Raw genomic sequence first — 18,531 nt, forward strand, 5'->3', positions numbered from 1 at the left:
GACTGTCTAGGCTATGTGGAGGCTTTATTTAGAATAATTTATTACAAAATCTATTTCCACCTGCATAACAATGGGTGTAGAAGAATGAAAGAATAATGACAAGACTGTCCTGTTCAAGTCCTGTCCCCAAACTAGCCTCATAAAAAAAGGTTTCTTTAGTAGGTTACATTTTTTTTCCATCTTTTCCCCACAGTTGGTGAAAAAAACTCCCAAAAAGAATAACTCAAACACAAAGTAAAGAGAAGAAAACAATGACGAACCTGAAGCCTGAGGAAGATCTGTGTGAACGGCTCCATTCTGACCAGATATGAGGCCACGATCATTGCAGAGGAATAATGGGTGCCGTAATGATACGCCGGAGTCTCACCTGTGAAGAAACAAAAACATGTTTAAAAAAGTTTGCATAATCAACACAACTCACAGATCATTAGCAGGGGTCTTTGACTCACCATTAGGATCCTCCCAGTCTTTGAATCTTTTCTTGTACTGGATCAGTCTGTCATCTGTCTGTGCTCCCATTGGTTTGGATAAGTTTCGGAATGTCTTTGGATTGTTGAGGTCCAGTTCCTGTGAAATAATTCAACATCTTTAACTAGCTAAGGAAGAATTAAGCTCAGACTGCAGAAGAAAAAACACAAAACTGGTACTTATGCTCCAACAATATGTAAATGTACTCCTAACTGTGTGGCTCCCTACATTTTTTGCTGTAGTACTTATTACAAGGAATGATCAAGGACATGTTTGTACCTCAGAATCAAAGTCTGCCAGGATCCATGGAAAGACTGGATATTGCATCAGGTCATTGTATGACCTGCCAGCCAATGTGTTGAGATGCATTAGATATTGGAAATTACTAATTTCTCCTCTCTGCAAATAAAAAGAGTCTTTTATGAGCAACACTACAAAAACAAAAAAAACAGACAAAACATTTTAATGTGAAGATCCCGCACCTCCCATCTTTGGGTCACTGACTTCTCTCCGACCAGCGTACTAAGAAGACCAGACCTATTAACAACACAAACACACACATATATAAATTATTATTTGGTCCATAAACTCTAAATATACTTCATAATCTTATAATAGATGGTAACTTACCCTTGTTCCACACTAGTGTTGGGACGTTGCCCAGAGACAGATTCTGAGCTGTCGGCCAGTGAGGGAACAACTGCCAGGAACCTAGAAAAAAAGATTTGGCTTTAACCGCCTTGACAGTTTGGAAATATGTTATGCTAATGCCTGCGTTCCACTAGCTGATTTTAAATTGAACGCTTTAGAAAACTCAAAGCCACAAAGCGCAATTTCTGATTGAAATCAGTGGTGACAGTGCAGCCAAGCTTTTTTCTGAGGTTCTCCTATACTTAAATGACTAATAAAATAAGATAATGAAGGCAGAACAGTTAGTTTATAGAATTTCACACTGAAATACACTCCCGTTTCAAAGCTTTTTTTAAAAGAAAGCAATACTTTTATTCCTTAAGGATATATTTAATTGAAAAATATTGACAGACATTTATGAAGACATTTACAATGTTATGAAAGATTTCGTTTTCAAATAAACGCTGCTCATTTGAACTGTATATTTATCAATAGAAAAAAATATCTAATAAAAAATGTGTAACAGTTTCCATAAAAACATTAAGCAGCACAACTGTTTTCAACTTATAATTTTTGAAGTATCATGTGACACTGAAGACTGAAGTAATGATGCTGAAAATTCAGCTTTGCCATCAAAGGGATAAATTATATTTTAAAATCAATTAAAATAGAAAACAGTTATTTTAAATTGTACAAATATTTCACAAATTACTTTTTTTATTGTATATTATTGTATTGTATTTGTGATCAAATAAATGATGCCTCTGTGAGCATATGAGATGTGTTTTAAAAAAAAAGTCAAATATATTATCAACCCAAAGTTTGGAAAGGTAGTATGCATTTCTGTCATTTTCTAAATCAAGTCTCGAAAAGACAAAATGACAAACATTTACTGGGTAAAATCACTTCATGAATAGCATCTTAATGTAGTCTATTACAGTTCTTTATGAATGTGCAGTACACCTGTTCTAATAAAGTCAATCTTCACAATGAATTGCTGCCGAAATGGGGAGCTGGAGTGTGTGACGGAATCTGTGAGAAATGTCTGTGGAAGACATTTAGTTTGTCACCCCCTTTCTATTCTTAATAGCCGAGTGTGACAACATCTGACAGGACAAGATAAGATTTTATCTAATATGATCAAAACCTGTGACATCCACATCTCAAATGTGGCAAGTGGGATGCTGCCTTAAGAGGCATGAGTGTTTTCAATACCTCTGATACACTTTGTTCCGGACTCCTTTTTGAAAAGCCAACAAGTAATTTCTTCCATCCCCGGAAAACACTTCTACTGCCATGGGCTGTGAGGAAGACAGCATAATGTAACTTCATTATCAGCCTTAACATGAAAGCTGCCTAATGTTATCTGGGTTCAAGGAACGAATTAAACCAAATAGTCCATTTGCATACCTGAAGCAGGTAGCGACGTTTGTGCACCTCTCGGATGTCTTCGTAAGCAAAGATGCTGCAGCTTCGCTTCAACTGACTCTTGCTCTGCCGGGCCCCTCGGGGGATGATAGGCTCATGCATACTGCAAATGTCACAAAAACAAAGTGCAAACACTAAAGTAGTGGTTCTCAACAAGGGTGCCTCAGCAAAGCTCCAAAGGGGCCACAGAATGACTAATGTTAATAAATAATTACATAAAATTAATCAAAACATGATAAAAGAATTGAATGACAGAATGAATCGTAAGGTAGTTAATATCTGAGAAGCAAGAAAAAAAAACAAATAAAAAAGGCTGTTTTTTCCAATAATGTTAATATACATACATATTAGTGATCGACCGATGTATCGGTTTACCGATATTTTTCCCGATATTTAAGCATTTTCCCATAATCGGGAATCGGTTTTGTAATATCGGATTTTCCGATAAACGGCGCCATCTTGTGGCCGTTTTGAGAATTCCGCCATTGCAGCCCGCGTCTGAGGAGATCAGTCAATAACAACTCTGTGCACAGGTAAAGTATATGTTCTACTTGCTTTGCTTTAATTATTCAACTTTATTTAACATAACAGACATGCAGAAATGAGATTTGAGACATAAATGCCTGATATAGTTTATTTATGCAGCTTGGTTCTAAAAAATTGAGACGAACTCATTGAGCCACGTAGCGTAATCCGTCATGTCCTTCCCCAATAAAGACGTAACTTTACATGAATTAAATAAAACAGACATGAATGAGTGCATGTTGAAAATAAAAGCGCTGAATTTAATTCTCTATCTGTTGTATTTGCTCACCATTAGTCTCGAAAAAAAAGTTTGTTCATATTGCTGAGCACTCACGGGGTTGATGATCAGGAATGCTCAAGCACGGCCACTGAATGAAACTTTTGACAAGATTATCTTGTTTAAACACCCTAGATTATATTATCATTTACTACATAGCAATTATTTCGCTAATGCACATCTAAATATACCGCTTTGTGGAAATTAATTATTTATTATCTGCACGCGCGATCGCGGTTGAGTAACGTATAGCCTAATGTTATAGTTATGTGTAAATGCATAGATAAACAGCACTTTGTCATAAAGCATTTCATGATCTAGAGTCTAGACCGACAAAAATATTAATAATAATTAATAACATACTAGTTGGAAAATGCAATGATGTATATGCTGTTTTGTTTGTTACTTTCCTGATGTTATAGGCTATTCCAGCTAATATTATGCAGTGAATTAATATTACCCAGTGAATTATTCCTCACTCTTAGTTTAAACCTATTAAACGGCACATAAACCTTCTAAAACTGTTTAAAATGAATTACATTTCTGCAAAGGTTATATGACTCCCCTGTCAATTATTTTTTCCATATGAAAACATTTTGCTTATAACATTTATTTTGCTTATTGTTAACATTGTTGCTGCTGATGCTTATAAATGATATGTATAATTTAGATATAAATTATATAATGTAATAATATAAATGTTTTTATTGTAATTTGATTAGTTTACCATTTATGAAAACAAATAAACATATCCTCCTCCCCCCAATATGTTAGAATAATTTTTGTGCTTTATTTTTTACCACATCAAAGCTTTTATTTTTAAACAAAGACACTTAGTAACAGTGCACTTTATTTTTTGGACTCAGACACCTCTATTAATTTGTGTATAAATATAAAGGTTTTTTTTTTTGTATGCAAGGAGGGAGTGATTGTTATAAATAAAATGGTTTGTTCAGTTCATTTGTGTTGTAATAATTGTGCCAAAAACAGAAGTATAACAGTAAATAAATATCGGTTCTGCATATCGGTTATCGGGCACATACACATGCAAATAATCTGTATCGGTATCGGTTATAAAAAATCAATATCGGTCGATCACTAATACATATATATATATATATATATATATATATATATATATATATATATATATATGATGTATACCTGTGTATATAAGTAATAAACAGAAAATCTGCATTTTGGGCCAGTAGGAAAAAATATTGAATTTGACCAGATTATCAGCTACAAGTGAGTTTTTGTAATTAGCTAAGAGCAGAAAACCAAATATAAAAACTCTTACTTAGCAGGGAGTGTCTCAATGTCTCGAATCTCTCTGGTGACAGTCATAGTGAAGCCGTCGATCACATAAAAATGCTCTTTCCCAAATAAGAGCAGTCCTTCACTGGTGTCCAGACCCTGAACCCGAGCACAGCGGTACATGTGCTGGATCTATCAGAACAAACATAGGAAAGACATTCTCAGTATCATTCATATCAATCAATCCAAATTACCCATGAAGTAAAATAACAAACTGACTAGTTTTAATTATTACATCCCTTATACCAATGGGGGATAATCTGACAGCTACTGCAATTGTAATGATCAAAATAAAGCTTTAACCAAAGACCCAAATTTTCTAAGCAACAGAGACTGCCAGTAAAACAAATCGCAGTTGTTAAGCAGTGTGACTAGGATGTTGTGGAGGAAGAGGTGTAGCCGTGTAGCGCTGCAGACCTTCTCTCCCTCCTCCAGCAGGCGGAGCAGCGTGGTGTTGTCGGTTTTCTGTTCCTCGTCCATAGCTCCTGACTCCAGCAACTCCTGCAGCTGGTCTTGACTGTCCTCATCACCCCCATCTGCTGTGGAGCGGGACCGTTTCAAAGGGGCCTTCACCAAACCTAAAACATAACCAGCACACTCAGTCAATTCATACAACACAGTTTTAATAGATAGACAATCATATCATTCGACAGACAGTTTCTCCCATTCAATTTCAAGAGTCGGCAGAATTACCTTTTACTAACAAGTTAGTAGTAGTTGTACAGTATGTCAAGTCTTTTGAAAAAGGAGAAGAGTTCACTGTATTGAAAACGGTACATCTTTTCTATATGCTACATACATCGACAAGCAAAATGTATAATCAATAACTGTAAAATTCAATGTATAATGTATACCAGTGAGCATTTAATTTCTGTAGTAGTTTCACAGTAACACATATTGACCTTTGACCCTTGCGATGGTGTCCTCTCCATGCTCAGGCTCCTGCTGTGTGGTCTCTCCCTCTGTGTTCTGCTCTATGGAGTGCTGGTACATCCCCGGGTTCCCTGACAGCAGCCGCATGTAATACTCCTTACTGTCATAGCTGATCGCTCGGCGGTAGCGCACTGGTTTCTGGGAGGATTGAAATTTAACAAGAACTCTTTAATATAATTAATTCACTTCTTTTGGGTTTATATCAACCTTGATGGAAAACCTTTAAAATGAAAAGTACGCTTTTGCAAGTCAGTGACAGCCAGAGGAATCCAGTCAGAGGCATGCAAACACACTTTGGGCTTGACACAGCCACATGAGCATCACTCCTTAAGAAAATCCCACACTGACAATCCACATTTATTGTGTAATTCATATTTAGACACCATTTATATATTCACCCACAAAGGATAATTCAAGCATTTAAACATGTTTAGATCAGCAAGTTTTCAAGATTCAAATTCAGTCAAGCATCTGTATGCAAATTTAAAATATTGATTTTAAGGAGAAAAACAATCAATGGACATGCTGTTTATCAACCTCCATCTAAATACAATTCAAGGAAACCATAATTAAAGGTGAAGTATGTAATTTCTGCACAACTAGCAGCACCAAACAGAACTATAATTTGTTTTGAGCGGTCCAGATGGGCCACACGTAACAACATTGGCTCAACCAATGGAGAGAGTTTAGGGCAGGGACAGTATCTGTTTGCTGAACAATGGAAGTTGGGTATGTGAGTAAGTATGTGAAACAGTCTTTATTTCTGCAGTTCTGTTTGGTGCCAGTAATTACATAATTCAACATGAATACCAATTATTAGTAAATAGTAACAGTACTATGCAACATTCTTGTTTGAATATTGTTCAACTTCATAACACACACTATAATATGGATTAAAAAAGGATTAGCAAACAAGGGAAGGAGCTGTCCTAAATCTATTTTCCTAGAGGTTTCTTTGTACTGTATATGAAATATATTCAACAGGAATGAAAGTAGAGAAAACATCTCCAACCAGCATTTTAAAAGCTCTGCAGAGGCATAAATCCACATACACCTCCCTGTCATGAGCCAGGTCTGGGGGGACATTTTATTTTACAGTTAAGCATTCAGCAGCATTCAATGCAGTTGTTTGAGAGCATACAGCAAGACTGTAGTTTAGGCACACTTCAGTTTGTACCTGGACTGTTAAGTTAACCACAGCGGCCAGTAATGGCACCTGAGAGTGATTCTAAAAAGGGAAAATGGGTTAAGGCAAGAGGAGCATATGAAAGCATTTCAGGGTCCATATGTGCATACATTACCATCATATGGCTAATGATGCTAATTCAAGTTGGAGAGTTCACAAATGATCCATTCAGAGCATATTATCAGCCATTAGTGCTACACACATGCTGACTTTCACTGGAACTATAGACACATTCAACAGACTTGTTTCAGTTAATGGGGTAAAATAAGATTAAACCTAATTGCATAAAAATATTTTCTATTTCGGGCAGTCAAAATTAGCTTCTTTTTAAGCAAAACTTGAAATCTTTGTAGATGACTATCTCTAACTTTACTTATATTCACCACAAATCTGACTAAAAAATAAATAAGAACAAATAGGATTAAATAATATTATTTCATTATTATTAACAAATGGATGTCATTTTAAATGGACATAATTTTTAATGGATGTAATTTACAACTTGTATTTTACCTAAATGTAATAATACATGTAGCATATCATCACTGTTAGGTGGACAGTATTTCGTCATTTGAAAATTGTTTCATAAATCATTACTATTGGTTACACTTTACGTCTGTCTGTGGGTTTCGCAAATATTTAACCAATGAAAAGTATTAAAAAGAGCTTGTGACTAAACCTTGTAACTCCATTGGATCCTCAAACTGTAGGTTCAAACCTCACAACTCCACCCCGCCTCTATCGTAAATGAAGTGCAGAAAGCAGTTTGGGCCGTCTCTGCTTGTTTGCTGTGCTAGAGTAAATAAAGAACTGGTTCTTTGAATAATTACAGCGAGGTATTTTTTTTTTTTACTCAAGAAACACTATATATATATATATATATATATATACACACATTTATACATATATATATATATATATATACATACAGTAAATAAGGCTAATGTTTTATGTATTTGAGGAATGAAGAGGAGTGTCTTAGTCTAGCATTTGTCGTCGAGTCATTGCCAATACTGCCTTAAATAGCCTGTGTGTAGCTCTTCTTTTATAACACAAGATGTTGTCTAAATGTCCCCACATAGTCACTGTAAACTTTATAATCTGTAATTTGATGGCAATCCACTTACTACCTCAGATGTGGCCATTCTAATGATGGACAAAACACGTACAGTATGTCCTAAATTTTCTCTGGTCAAAAACCTTGTAACACCATTTGAGCTTAGTTTTGGTAAAATGTTAAAAATGGAATAATATATAATAATAATATAATGACTCATGCAAGTGTCTAACCATATATAAAGCCACAATATCAACTTTGACAACACAGTGATTAATTATAAAAAATAAAAATAAAAATCCTGAAAAGTATAGTTTTTAAAGATACAAGGTTTCCGCCTGACAGCGACGATATAGTACTGTCCCAAAACTTATGTGAGATAAAAAAAATACACTACAGGTACCTCATTAATTAGAAGCTACAACAAAAGGGGTGTAAGAAGGGCACAAACTAACCTGAGTACTTGCATTGGGCTCAGGATCAGGCACGTAGGGATAATGAATGTAGAACATGTCATTCCGAACCATTTTCTTCCTCATTCTACAGGGTCCCTCGGTCATGTCCAACTGAAACTTATCCAGATGGGAGCCAATAGGAGGCCCCCAGAGACCCCTTTCCCGAAGCAGCTCATATTCAATCCCTGCCCACTCATCCATCACATACTTCAGTGCATTCTGCTGCCTCTGTGAAAAAACAAATGCATATATGGAACAAACATCTTTATTTTATTTTTTTTATTTTATTAGTCATTCCACTACAAATCGGCTTGGGAAAACATTTATTTGACGACTACCCCATGTAAAACATTTAACCAATTATTATTGTTCTAAAAATAATCTATGCAACCTTTCTATACATGTTTGAAATTGTGCAGGTTACCTCTTGATGCTCCTTGTACTGCATTGCTACCAAGTCCCGAACCACGGCAATGTGCGTGAACATCCACTGGAAGGTTTCCTGTGGACAGTCAAAACTAAATGTGAGTACAAACTGCCTGTGCAAGTCCGAAAGATTTATTCATTTCCACATTTGTGAAAGTTGTTTTGTCAGTTACCTGTGCGGAAAGGTTGTTCTTGTTCATTCCACTTTCCTTCTTGCTGCGACGGGAGCCGGTCAGTTTGGACAGACCAAAGCCACTGCTGACTCGAGACAGTTTGGACTGATTCGCTGGGGCAACAGTCTCACCCCTGCTGATGCATTTCTTCTCATGGACTAGAAGGAAAAAAGAAGTTGTTCAACACAGTACGAGAAACACAAAACAGGTCGAGAAAAAAATAAGCAGAGTGACAAAGATAGACACAGGAAAGAATGTGAAAGCAACACGCTGATAATAAAAATTGAAAGAATCTGCACATGTGATGGAATTATGAAGTAAACATTTGAGCGTGTTTGACTGGACGTTTTCCTCACCCAGATGGCTCTGCCAGCTTTTAGCAGCAGGTTCCTCTAGAGCAGGTCGGGCGGTGGCGATGTCCACATGTCCTCTGTCATTGACAGGTAGAGACACTTTAAAAATGTCCTCCAGCATTTGTCGCTTACTGTGCATGAGCTCCGTCCACACACGATTCACTGCCTTGAGCAGCAACTGACGACCTAACACACACAAAACAAGAAGGACAGGATAAGCTAGATATTAATAATAGCTTTTATGAGGGTTTGCAAAAGTGTTTAAGATATTAAAGTCTATGCTTTAATCCAGCACAGACCCCCCCCAGAAATGTCAGAAAAATAACAACCTTCGCTAACATCCTGGCTCTGGACGCTGTCCGACTCGTTCTCGGAAGGAACTGCAACATGCCAGGTGGTCATTCGGGCCTCCGCCTCCAGACCAAATCCCTCCACACTACTGTAAAAGAACATGAAAGAGAACTGACCTGTGGCTCGGCGATACAGCATACGATTCTCATACATATAAAGACACCAGGGTCTTTTGGCCAATGATTTATCAGTGCTACATCATGTGACGCATTCATCCTGTCAGTCAATACTATGAGTTTGAATGCCAAATCACAAACAGTAAGTATAATGAACTCTCATTTCAGCACATCAGACACTCGAAATCAAGTCAGTTGAAGTTATTGATCTTCCTGCGTCAGCAGAGCTCAGAGGCTCAGAGTATCAGCACTGCACAATAATGTAATTCTGCTCACTGTCTCTGAGATGCTCTCATTTATCAGTCTCTCTGAAGCCAAACTTCTGAGTCAGCCTAGATGCAGAGCCATGACAACGTGAACGTAAATGTATGTTTGCTTCACAGCTTGCTTATATATACACACAGTCTATTAATCTAGTATTATTTGTTTTTATTATTCCATTTATTTTTGTCAGCACACAACTGTTCATCTAAATGAATTTTGAATGAAAAATACAAAAGTCTGGATTTGAACCAGAGACTCCTTGCATGTCACACCACAGCACGAGAGACTAGCATGTCCATCCATACGCTCTAAATTCATAAACCCTTGATTTCACATAAAGTGCCTAAAAACATCTCACGACCCCGTGTCTCTCTCACCTCCCCGTGTGCAGGTTGATCAAGCAGTGGGACAGACAGGCTACAAACTCCTGGTCATGGTTGCCGGGTCCCAACACAAGGTTTCGGTTTACCGTCAGCACACGAAGTGAATCCAGCAGGGTGACCTGTTGCGGGACAGTCTTGTGTGGTCGTGAGAGCTGGTAAAGTATTGTTCGGTTTAGACAATGGTAGATTGAGTCCAGAGACAAACCCTGTGATCGGCGTTTAGACTGTTGATAGACAAAAAAAAACAGAAGAAATGAGAGAAGGAGATTTGTTGAGAAACCACCACTCATGTAAATCACATAGGAATGCAGCAAAAGTCTTGCAAATAAGAAGTGTAAAAGAGAGAGGGAAAAAAGAGAGAGAGACAGCATTGTCAAACTAACAGAAAGTTGTAATGTTTATAGACGAGGACAAAGACAAAGATACCGCTTTCCTCAGCAGACATTGAAACTGATTAAGATTGACCAGAAGAATATCAGCTACAGTAGATGCAGGTAATGCACTCGTTTATAGTCCATCTCTCGCCTAAAATTCTCCTCTACATAATACAATAAACTTCAATGAAGCAACACGGCGGCCCTTCGTTGCTAGTTCTAAAGTGACATTTTACAATTAGTAACGGAGGGTCGGGCTGAACAGTTAAACTGTCAACTTTACATTTGAATCTGTAGCAGAAGGAAGTAATTACACACAAAAGAGAGTTTTTAAAGACACTCCTTTGTTGTTTCTTATTTATTTACACACGTGGCGTCAAAATGTTGTGTAAACGCAATATCACACTCGTAGCCGTGCAATATGGCACTATATCAGCACGCTTGTGATTAACAATGGCCGAATTACAGCCGTGCTGATATACAGGCTACTCTTGTGATATTTGGATGGATGGATGGTTATGACATCACATCACATTGTGGGTCATTTAGATTGTTCTTAAATGATTACGGTAAAAGTTTTTGAGTCACTGCAACATAAATTCATTTCTTTCAAGAAAATATTCGTATTGACCCCAAACTTTTGATAGTATATATTTAAGACATGTCCGTTAAAGGTGCAATGTGTAATATTTCTGATGATCTATTGACAGAAATGCAATATAAGATCCATAACTGTTTTCGGTGGTGTATAAAAGACCTTGCATAATGAACCGTTATGTTTTTATTACCTTAGAATGAGACATTTATATCTCCATAACCACGGGCACCCCCTTCTATGGAGGTCGACATATAGTGTCGTCATGTTTCTACCGTAGCCGACAGCGAACAAACAAGTAAGCTGTTTATACACCACTGAAAACTTCTTTTTCAAGGTAGCGCGAGCGCGTTTCGTCACTACCTTGAAAAAGAAGTTTTCAGTGGTGTATAAAGAGCTTACTTAATGAACCGTTATATTTGTATTACCTTAGAATGAGCAGTTTCTATCTACATACACCGCGGATTCCCCTACATTGAAAAGCGCCGACATGTTTCTACAGTAGCCCTAAACGGACAAACGCGTTTCGTTACTATGTTGCTCTTCGTGCAAGGAAGCAAGCTTAGTTCAGCGAATAAAACACTGACACAATGATGAACAAGTAACAATAATATTCGCAATAACATAGTTTTACTGAATAATTAAGTAAACATAATTTCTTAATTTATCCTTGTAAAGAAACCTCATTGCTGAACTGGCTACTCTCTGCTGTCTCAGACGATGACACATTTTCCTGTCGGCCACCATAACTTTTGTTATTCCAATTGCAATTCACCACTAGATGCCGCTAAAAATCACACACTGCACCTTTAAAGTACTAATTTGTATGGAATGCATTTGGCCATATTATATACTGTATACAGCATGTCTCTTCAGAAAATTTGGATTAAACCGCTAAATTCATATGATTAGTTTTACGATCTCTTTAAGATCTTTTTGAAGCATCAAAGCGGTAGTTGTGTAGCTGTAAATGGAGGGATAGAATTGGCACAGATTTCTATTAAAAATAACTTAATTTGCATTCCGAAGATGAATGAAAGTCCTACGGGTTTGGAACGACACAAGGGTGAATAAATGATGGCAGAATTTTTTTTGGGGGTGAACTATCCGTAGCCAAAAATGTTACAGCAAGACCATGCCTTTGTATCACCTAATTTTGATTTTCCATTAATAATTACTTAGAGACATTTTGGCAATGGGAACAAGTGTGCTTATTATGATGTAGGCGGTGTGAAAGCATAATTGGAGGTTAAGCCCTATTATGAGGTCACAGGACTGGACTCACCTGGGTGACCAGCTGAACTATGAATTCCACCACTAGCTTGGACTCTTTATTGAACATGCCTTGCCACAGCTTATCCACCACACGCTGGGTGAAGTAGAAGACGTTGTTGACCAGAATCTGGTAACTTCCTCCTGTCGTTATGGGCAATGATGCCTCCTCACCTGTTGGAGGAAACACCCACAAACATGAAAGATTTGCAATGAAGAAATGGTTAATATCATTTTTACTTAGGGAATATTAGAACAAGGGGAAATGTGATGGAAGTCAGGGGTCACAGAAGTCACCATCAGCTTCAGGGGCACACTGGCAGCTAAACGAATAAAATTAAATATCTATTTTCACTTAATCGCACTCATGACATCCAAAACCCTGAATGTTTTTCTAAAATGAAAACAACTAGACTTTTTTCTTTTTGGGGGACTGAGGCTGTCGAGACCCAAAAATGAGACAAAGAACTAATAAAGTACCATGAACGTAGTTTGTATAACACTTGAGCTATATTACAATCCATCTGAACCCATATAACAAACAGACAAAATTTAGATCATTACTCTTTGAATATCATACCATCTGTCATAGCTATAAAATCTAATTTGTGCTAGGTACATTCAAATATGGCAGTGGTTCTCAAACAGCAGGTACAAGATGACTTGACATTCCTGAAATATGTTAAATCGAGACCTTTTTTTTTTTTCTACATATATTGTGACTGATCTTCACTTTCATCAAAAACCACAGAGGTTGGAACAAAATTAGATTGAGTATTAAATGACAGTATTATCATTTTTGGCTGAAGCATTGTACCAAAGCAATTCCCTGAGCTAAACCTGACGATTGGGGGTGGCAACTAACCCAACAGAACATCTGCTGCAAGAAGCTGCTCCATCACACTGTCCAGGATGTAGGACTGAAACTCCTTCTGCTGGGTTCTGGTGGAGCGCTCTGGTGAGGCCTGAGGACAGAGAACAAAGTTAGCGTTTCTGCCCAACAGATGGACACTCCCACATTAGCTTCTAATAAGCAGCATGCAACGTGCCACAAGACGATACAAAATAAAGCCAAGAATTACATGCACTGAAATACTGTAGCTTAACTGGCAACAAATAAAATGTTTATTTGTGGTCGAGCAGATATCTAAGATGATCTTACCTCTAGCAGAAGATCAATGATGGGGGTTTGTTTGCTGGCAGGTGTCATGCACAGGTTGTCCATGATGAGGACCCTCATGAAGTCAAAGACGTACTTCTTGGCTGGGTGGTTGGTCAGGTAGGTTTTATTGCCTACATTACAGTATTCTGACTGGCTGCGGTTCATGCCTGTATCTGTCACAAAGGCTTTGAACTCTTCAGTTGGGGAGCTGGCTTCATCATCCAAATCAGTCACCTGAGAGAAAACAAGACACTTTTCAGCTACACAATAACCTTCAATTGTACCTTGAAAATCAAAAGGACAAACTCGCAAAGGCCTTAAAGTCCCAGAAGCCAGTTACAGTGACAAAGCGCAAGAGCATACCATCTCAGAGTAGGGCCGTATATTGAAGGGGAAAACTGTCGCAGCAAGTGTACACAGGAAGTCTGGGCTGTGCCACATGGGTGCCAGATCTGGGATGTTGTGATACAGGTAACGGAAAAACTGCATGAGAGTAATGGGATATTCTCTCAGCCACGAACCCTCTTCCTCTGACTGCCAAGGCTGTGGGTTAGATAAAGAGAAATATACAAAACTATGTCAGCTTACGCTATAAGCTTATTTTAAGGGCGTGGTCATGGGAATCAATTATTTTAACATAAACTATTTTACCATTTCCTTAATTTTTTACTTTGAGCATCAGTTTGTTATTAGTTTCCCAATTCATCCAGAATCCTTCATCAGTTGTAGTATAAAACCTTTGATAAACTACCAACTGAAAACCGCAACAATCATCACAATAACAACAGTTGCTCCTCGTACACATATTTCTGATGTTGGAGACTCACTAGGTTTAGCATGCTGCGCAGCATGGCCAGGAGCAGGAACGCGGTTTCAGTGCACATGTTGTGAATGGAGCCCATCACTGTAGCGCTGGAGGCCGGGACACCAAATATAAACGACCAGATAGAGTCCAGGTCAAACTGTGTGAGAAGATGGGATTATTCAATAATTATTGTTAAATATATATTATATAAATGATTCAATTGCATTAAATTATTATTAAATATAATTATTAATTTAAAAAGTAAAAACATGAACAGTGGTGACATTACAATGCTCTATCACAGAGAAAACAAGTGCAGATGGTTAACATGTATGTCAAGCATGCATGATTAAATGGATGATAAAGTGAAAATTTCAATTTTTAACACTAGTATATTATATATAGTATAGTAAAGTAAATAGTAAACTATAAAGATCTGAGGTTAAATTTTAAATAAACAGTTTTAGAATTTTGATGTGAAATTATTCAGATTCTGCAATATTTCTGGGTCACTAATGATCAAAGAAAATTGGTGACATGTTCACATGTAAAAAAGACTAAAAAAGAAAAACTGTACATTTTTCAGTTCAATGTTTTTACACAAATTGCAAATAATACACCCAAATGTAGATAATACAAATAATTTAAAAAATGTATGAAGTGAAATTATAAATTTGAAAAATATAAGCATTTTAGTAGTGGATTGTGATCCACACACACACACATATATAAATGTTTATTTGGTAAATAAACTCCTTATACACTTCATAATCTTATAATATGATGGTAACATATGTATGAAGACATTAAGTTTGATTAGTAGGGAAAAAAAGGTTTGCATACTGACATGTACCTGCAGGCTGTCAGGCAGCTCTGTGATTGGCTGCTGGAGGAAGAGGGCCATGAGCATGAAGTAAATCTCTGGAACATTGGTGTGTTTGGGCAATAGAGTTTGCAACACGGGGAATCCTGGGAAATGGCAGGCATCTCGGTTGATTTCCCGAAGCGTCGACCTGCCCCCTGCACTGCGGCCCACATTAAAACCTGAAAGGAGATAAGAGTAAAAGAAATGGCCCACAAATTATGTTATAATACTACATACTTAGTTATTGTACTTATTATTATTAAATATCATTACTGTATAATGATAGTTGTTTTTTAACATCTATATAATCATTAAATATGATCATATAGGCTAGGTCTCTTCTCACCCAGAACAGTGCCGATCTTATTAGTGAGCACAGAGTCGGTGTGGTCCAGCCACCCTCCTCCAGACAGGCCCTCTTTAAACCGGCTCAGGATGGATTGGTTACTCAGCAACACCACCAAGATCAAGAGAGCTGCCGTCACTGTGCTAGAGTGAATGTGTTCTTCCATAAACATCAGCAACCAATCAAAACCCAAGGTGCGCACAAGCTCATCACATGCTCTGTGGGAGGGAACAGAAAGAATTTAGGGCTAGGGTGATTAATATGAAGGCGAAACTTACAAATGTATGTTATAATGTTTTATGCCCACAGGCTTAAATGGTGTTTTCTGCTATTTTTTCATACACAAAGTACACACACTAAGTGCACTGTTAAGCAATAAAATCGCCTGCGCCAAACTAAATAATTTTGGACACATATCTGAAGTGTCTAGTTCTATTTGTATCCAGTCCAAGATATCATCCCTAAACCAGTAGGCTCAGGTAACAATGTTACAGATGCTGCCAAATGCAGTGCAACTCTGTGAAGTCTAATAATCCCCCCCCCCCCCCATGATTTAATAAGGAGCATCGCTCACTGTGCATTAACAGTGTTCTTCTCTTTGCAGCTGAAGAGCTGTTTGAGCAGGATATCCAGCAGTCTGTTACGTAGAAGAATCAGGTTGGACGACAGGAGGCCTCCAAACTCATCATCAGCCCCTGGACAAACATCCAGGAAGAAGATTCAAGGTGTGGTCACATTTAATGCTGCTTGGTGACATTTTGTGGGTGAAATCCAGTCATTTCAATTGATATCTGCATGACTGGGAATTTTGTTTAAGGGTGAAACTTCCCCATGCAGATTTTCCATTTTCTATCCAAGTTTTTTTCACACAAATGTGATGTTTGAAAATAAACAAAATAAAGCTGCTTGGATTTAAAGGGTCTGATTTGTTAAGAGAGTGATAAGATGAAATGTTTCTTTGATACTAAGCTCTTTTGAAATTTCAAAAAAGATGACCAACCTCTATCGATCTTCTCCTCATTGGTGTTCTCCATAATGACAAACTTCTCACAGACTGCAAATGTTGGTAATGTTGAAGAGATGAACTGCCCAAACCTTAGCCATAAACAAATCAACAAATAATTGAAGAGGTTTTTTAAAAAAAATATAATTATGTCTAAAATGTATTTATTATTGTAATATCTATCCAAATAATTCTTAGACAACAGAAAAGATACCTCAAGTCACCTCTGCCTCTAAACACAGTATATTCTGTTGCAACTGAAACTGTCCAAAATCAAATGGATCTGATTGTGTCAATTCTGATTCAGATTCAGTCTTCTCTTTACATACATTTAAAAATGTCTACATCTCTGTGTCTACCTGAGCAGGTCATATGAGTTGGGGAAGCCCTGCAGCAGGAGACTAAGGACATTCCCGATGGCAGCGATGGTGGGTTGAGACAGAGACTGATCCCTCAGAGTCAGCAGCAGTTTGGGGATCAGCTGGAACTCCCGCAAAAGTTTGCCATTCTTAGCAGCTTCACTGAGAACAGAAACAATAAAAACACTGTGTTAGTGATAATAGTTTAATTAACGTCTATGAATTTAGCAACATCACTCGCTCTAAGGCACGGTTAAAATCAGATTTCCTCTCATACTCTCTCTCCCCTTGTCTATGATGTACATATGGCAGAAGACCTCAAAAATCCATTTGATACATTTAATATACCATGCGATTCATTCACTACCATTCAAAAGTTCAGGTCAGTAAGTTTTTTTCTATTTTTTGAAAGAAATGAATACTTGTATTCAGTAAGGATTCAGTAAATTAAGTAACATTAAGACATTCATAATGTGAAAAACAATGAAATGATTCTTGAGCATCAAATCAGATCATATTATAAATGATTTCTGAAGAATCATGCGACACTGAAGTAATGGATGCTGAAAATTCAGCTTTGCCATCACAGGAATAAATTAAATGACAATAAATGTAAATATATAGTAAGATATAAACCAATTCTTTTAAACTGTAATACTATTTCACAATATCACTGTTTTTATTGTATTTTTGATCCAATAAATGCAGCCGTGGTGAGCATAAGAGCATATGTAGTTCTATAACTGCTTCTGGGTCCCATCAATAGGGTTAAAAAGTTACATTGCATTGCAGAAAGGTTTTAATAAATTGCCCTGAATCAAAGATTCAGTAAGGAATGATTGAAATAATTGAAGCACAGACGGATTACCTGGATTCAGTCAGAAGTTCAATGAAGTGCTCGAAGAGAGAGAGGTGCAGTTCATACGGAGCATGAAGCCAAACCTGAAAGAAAAACCAAATTATTGAGAAAAAAAGTGGATATCATGAAAAACAAACAATTTTCTTGATCTTTTGAAACAAGACAGTTTCAGAACTGAAGACCACTTACTGAGCCTATTTACAACTGGTCACCTCATGTGTTTTTATTGTTTTACTGTGTATTTGTTAAAACGATTCCATTTTCACTTGGCCACATAAATGTTTTTTAGCCAAACGAATATAAATCCAATCTTCAATTCCCATGCTATATGCAAATTTAACAGAGTTCACGTAAACGAAAGCAACAGAAATAAGCAGCATTTTATTTATCATCACTTAATAGCAAGATCAAAGACTGCAAAAGGAGAGAAAGCGGCATCAGCACTGGTAAGTTTATTCACACCGATTGTGTTTTGAACCACCTCCTGAAGTGATTTGAGTGATCGGATTTAACTCCGTCTCAAAAGCATTTTGGAGGGTATTTACACCT

The 18,531-nt window shown here is 37.2% G+C and overlaps 1 protein-coding gene across 1 annotated transcript in view; it reads right to left on the reverse strand.

Moving 5' to 3' along the window:
- Positions 1-18,531, reverse strand: part of wdfy3 (WD repeat and FYVE domain containing 3) — a 77,843-nt gene that overhangs the window by 10,417 nt on the left and 48,895 nt on the right. Inside the window, exons 26-52 of the mRNA XM_077231331.1 lie at positions 17,992-18,065; positions 17,124-17,285; positions 16,762-16,856; positions 16,336-16,456; positions 15,762-15,979; positions 15,404-15,594; positions 14,573-14,707; positions 14,109-14,288; positions 13,746-13,979; positions 13,449-13,548; positions 12,597-12,757; positions 10,337-10,566; positions 9,558-9,667; positions 9,232-9,414; positions 8,876-9,033; positions 8,701-8,778; positions 8,277-8,504; positions 5,548-5,716; positions 5,063-5,223; positions 4,629-4,777; positions 2,509-2,629; positions 2,314-2,399; positions 1,099-1,179; positions 951-1,005; positions 748-867; positions 450-567; positions 261-367 (exon numbers count right to left, since the gene is read on the reverse strand). Of these exons, the coding sequence (XP_077087446.1) occupies positions 261-367; positions 450-567; positions 748-867; positions 951-1,005; positions 1,099-1,179; positions 2,314-2,399; positions 2,509-2,629; positions 4,629-4,777; positions 5,063-5,223; positions 5,548-5,716; positions 8,277-8,504; positions 8,701-8,778; positions 8,876-9,033; positions 9,232-9,414; positions 9,558-9,667; positions 10,337-10,566; positions 12,597-12,757; positions 13,449-13,548; positions 13,746-13,979; positions 14,109-14,288; positions 14,573-14,707; positions 15,404-15,594; positions 15,762-15,979; positions 16,336-16,456; positions 16,762-16,856; positions 17,124-17,285; positions 17,992-18,065 (3,825 nt within the window). The remainder of the gene's footprint in view (positions 1-260; positions 368-449; positions 568-747; positions 868-950; positions 1,006-1,098; positions 1,180-2,313; positions 2,400-2,508; positions 2,630-4,628; positions 4,778-5,062; positions 5,224-5,547; positions 5,717-8,276; positions 8,505-8,700; positions 8,779-8,875; positions 9,034-9,231; positions 9,415-9,557; positions 9,668-10,336; positions 10,567-12,596; positions 12,758-13,448; positions 13,549-13,745; positions 13,980-14,108; positions 14,289-14,572; positions 14,708-15,403; positions 15,595-15,761; positions 15,980-16,335; positions 16,457-16,761; positions 16,857-17,123; positions 17,286-17,991; positions 18,066-18,531) is intronic.

This window comes from Siphateles boraxobius, unplaced genomic scaffold (assembly GCF_051911475.1).
Source record: "Siphateles boraxobius isolate OS27281-9 unplaced genomic scaffold, OSU_SipBor_1 16, whole genome shotgun sequence".
Classification (NCBI taxonomy): Eukaryota; Metazoa; Chordata; class Actinopteri; order Cypriniformes; family Leuciscidae; genus Siphateles; species Siphateles boraxobius.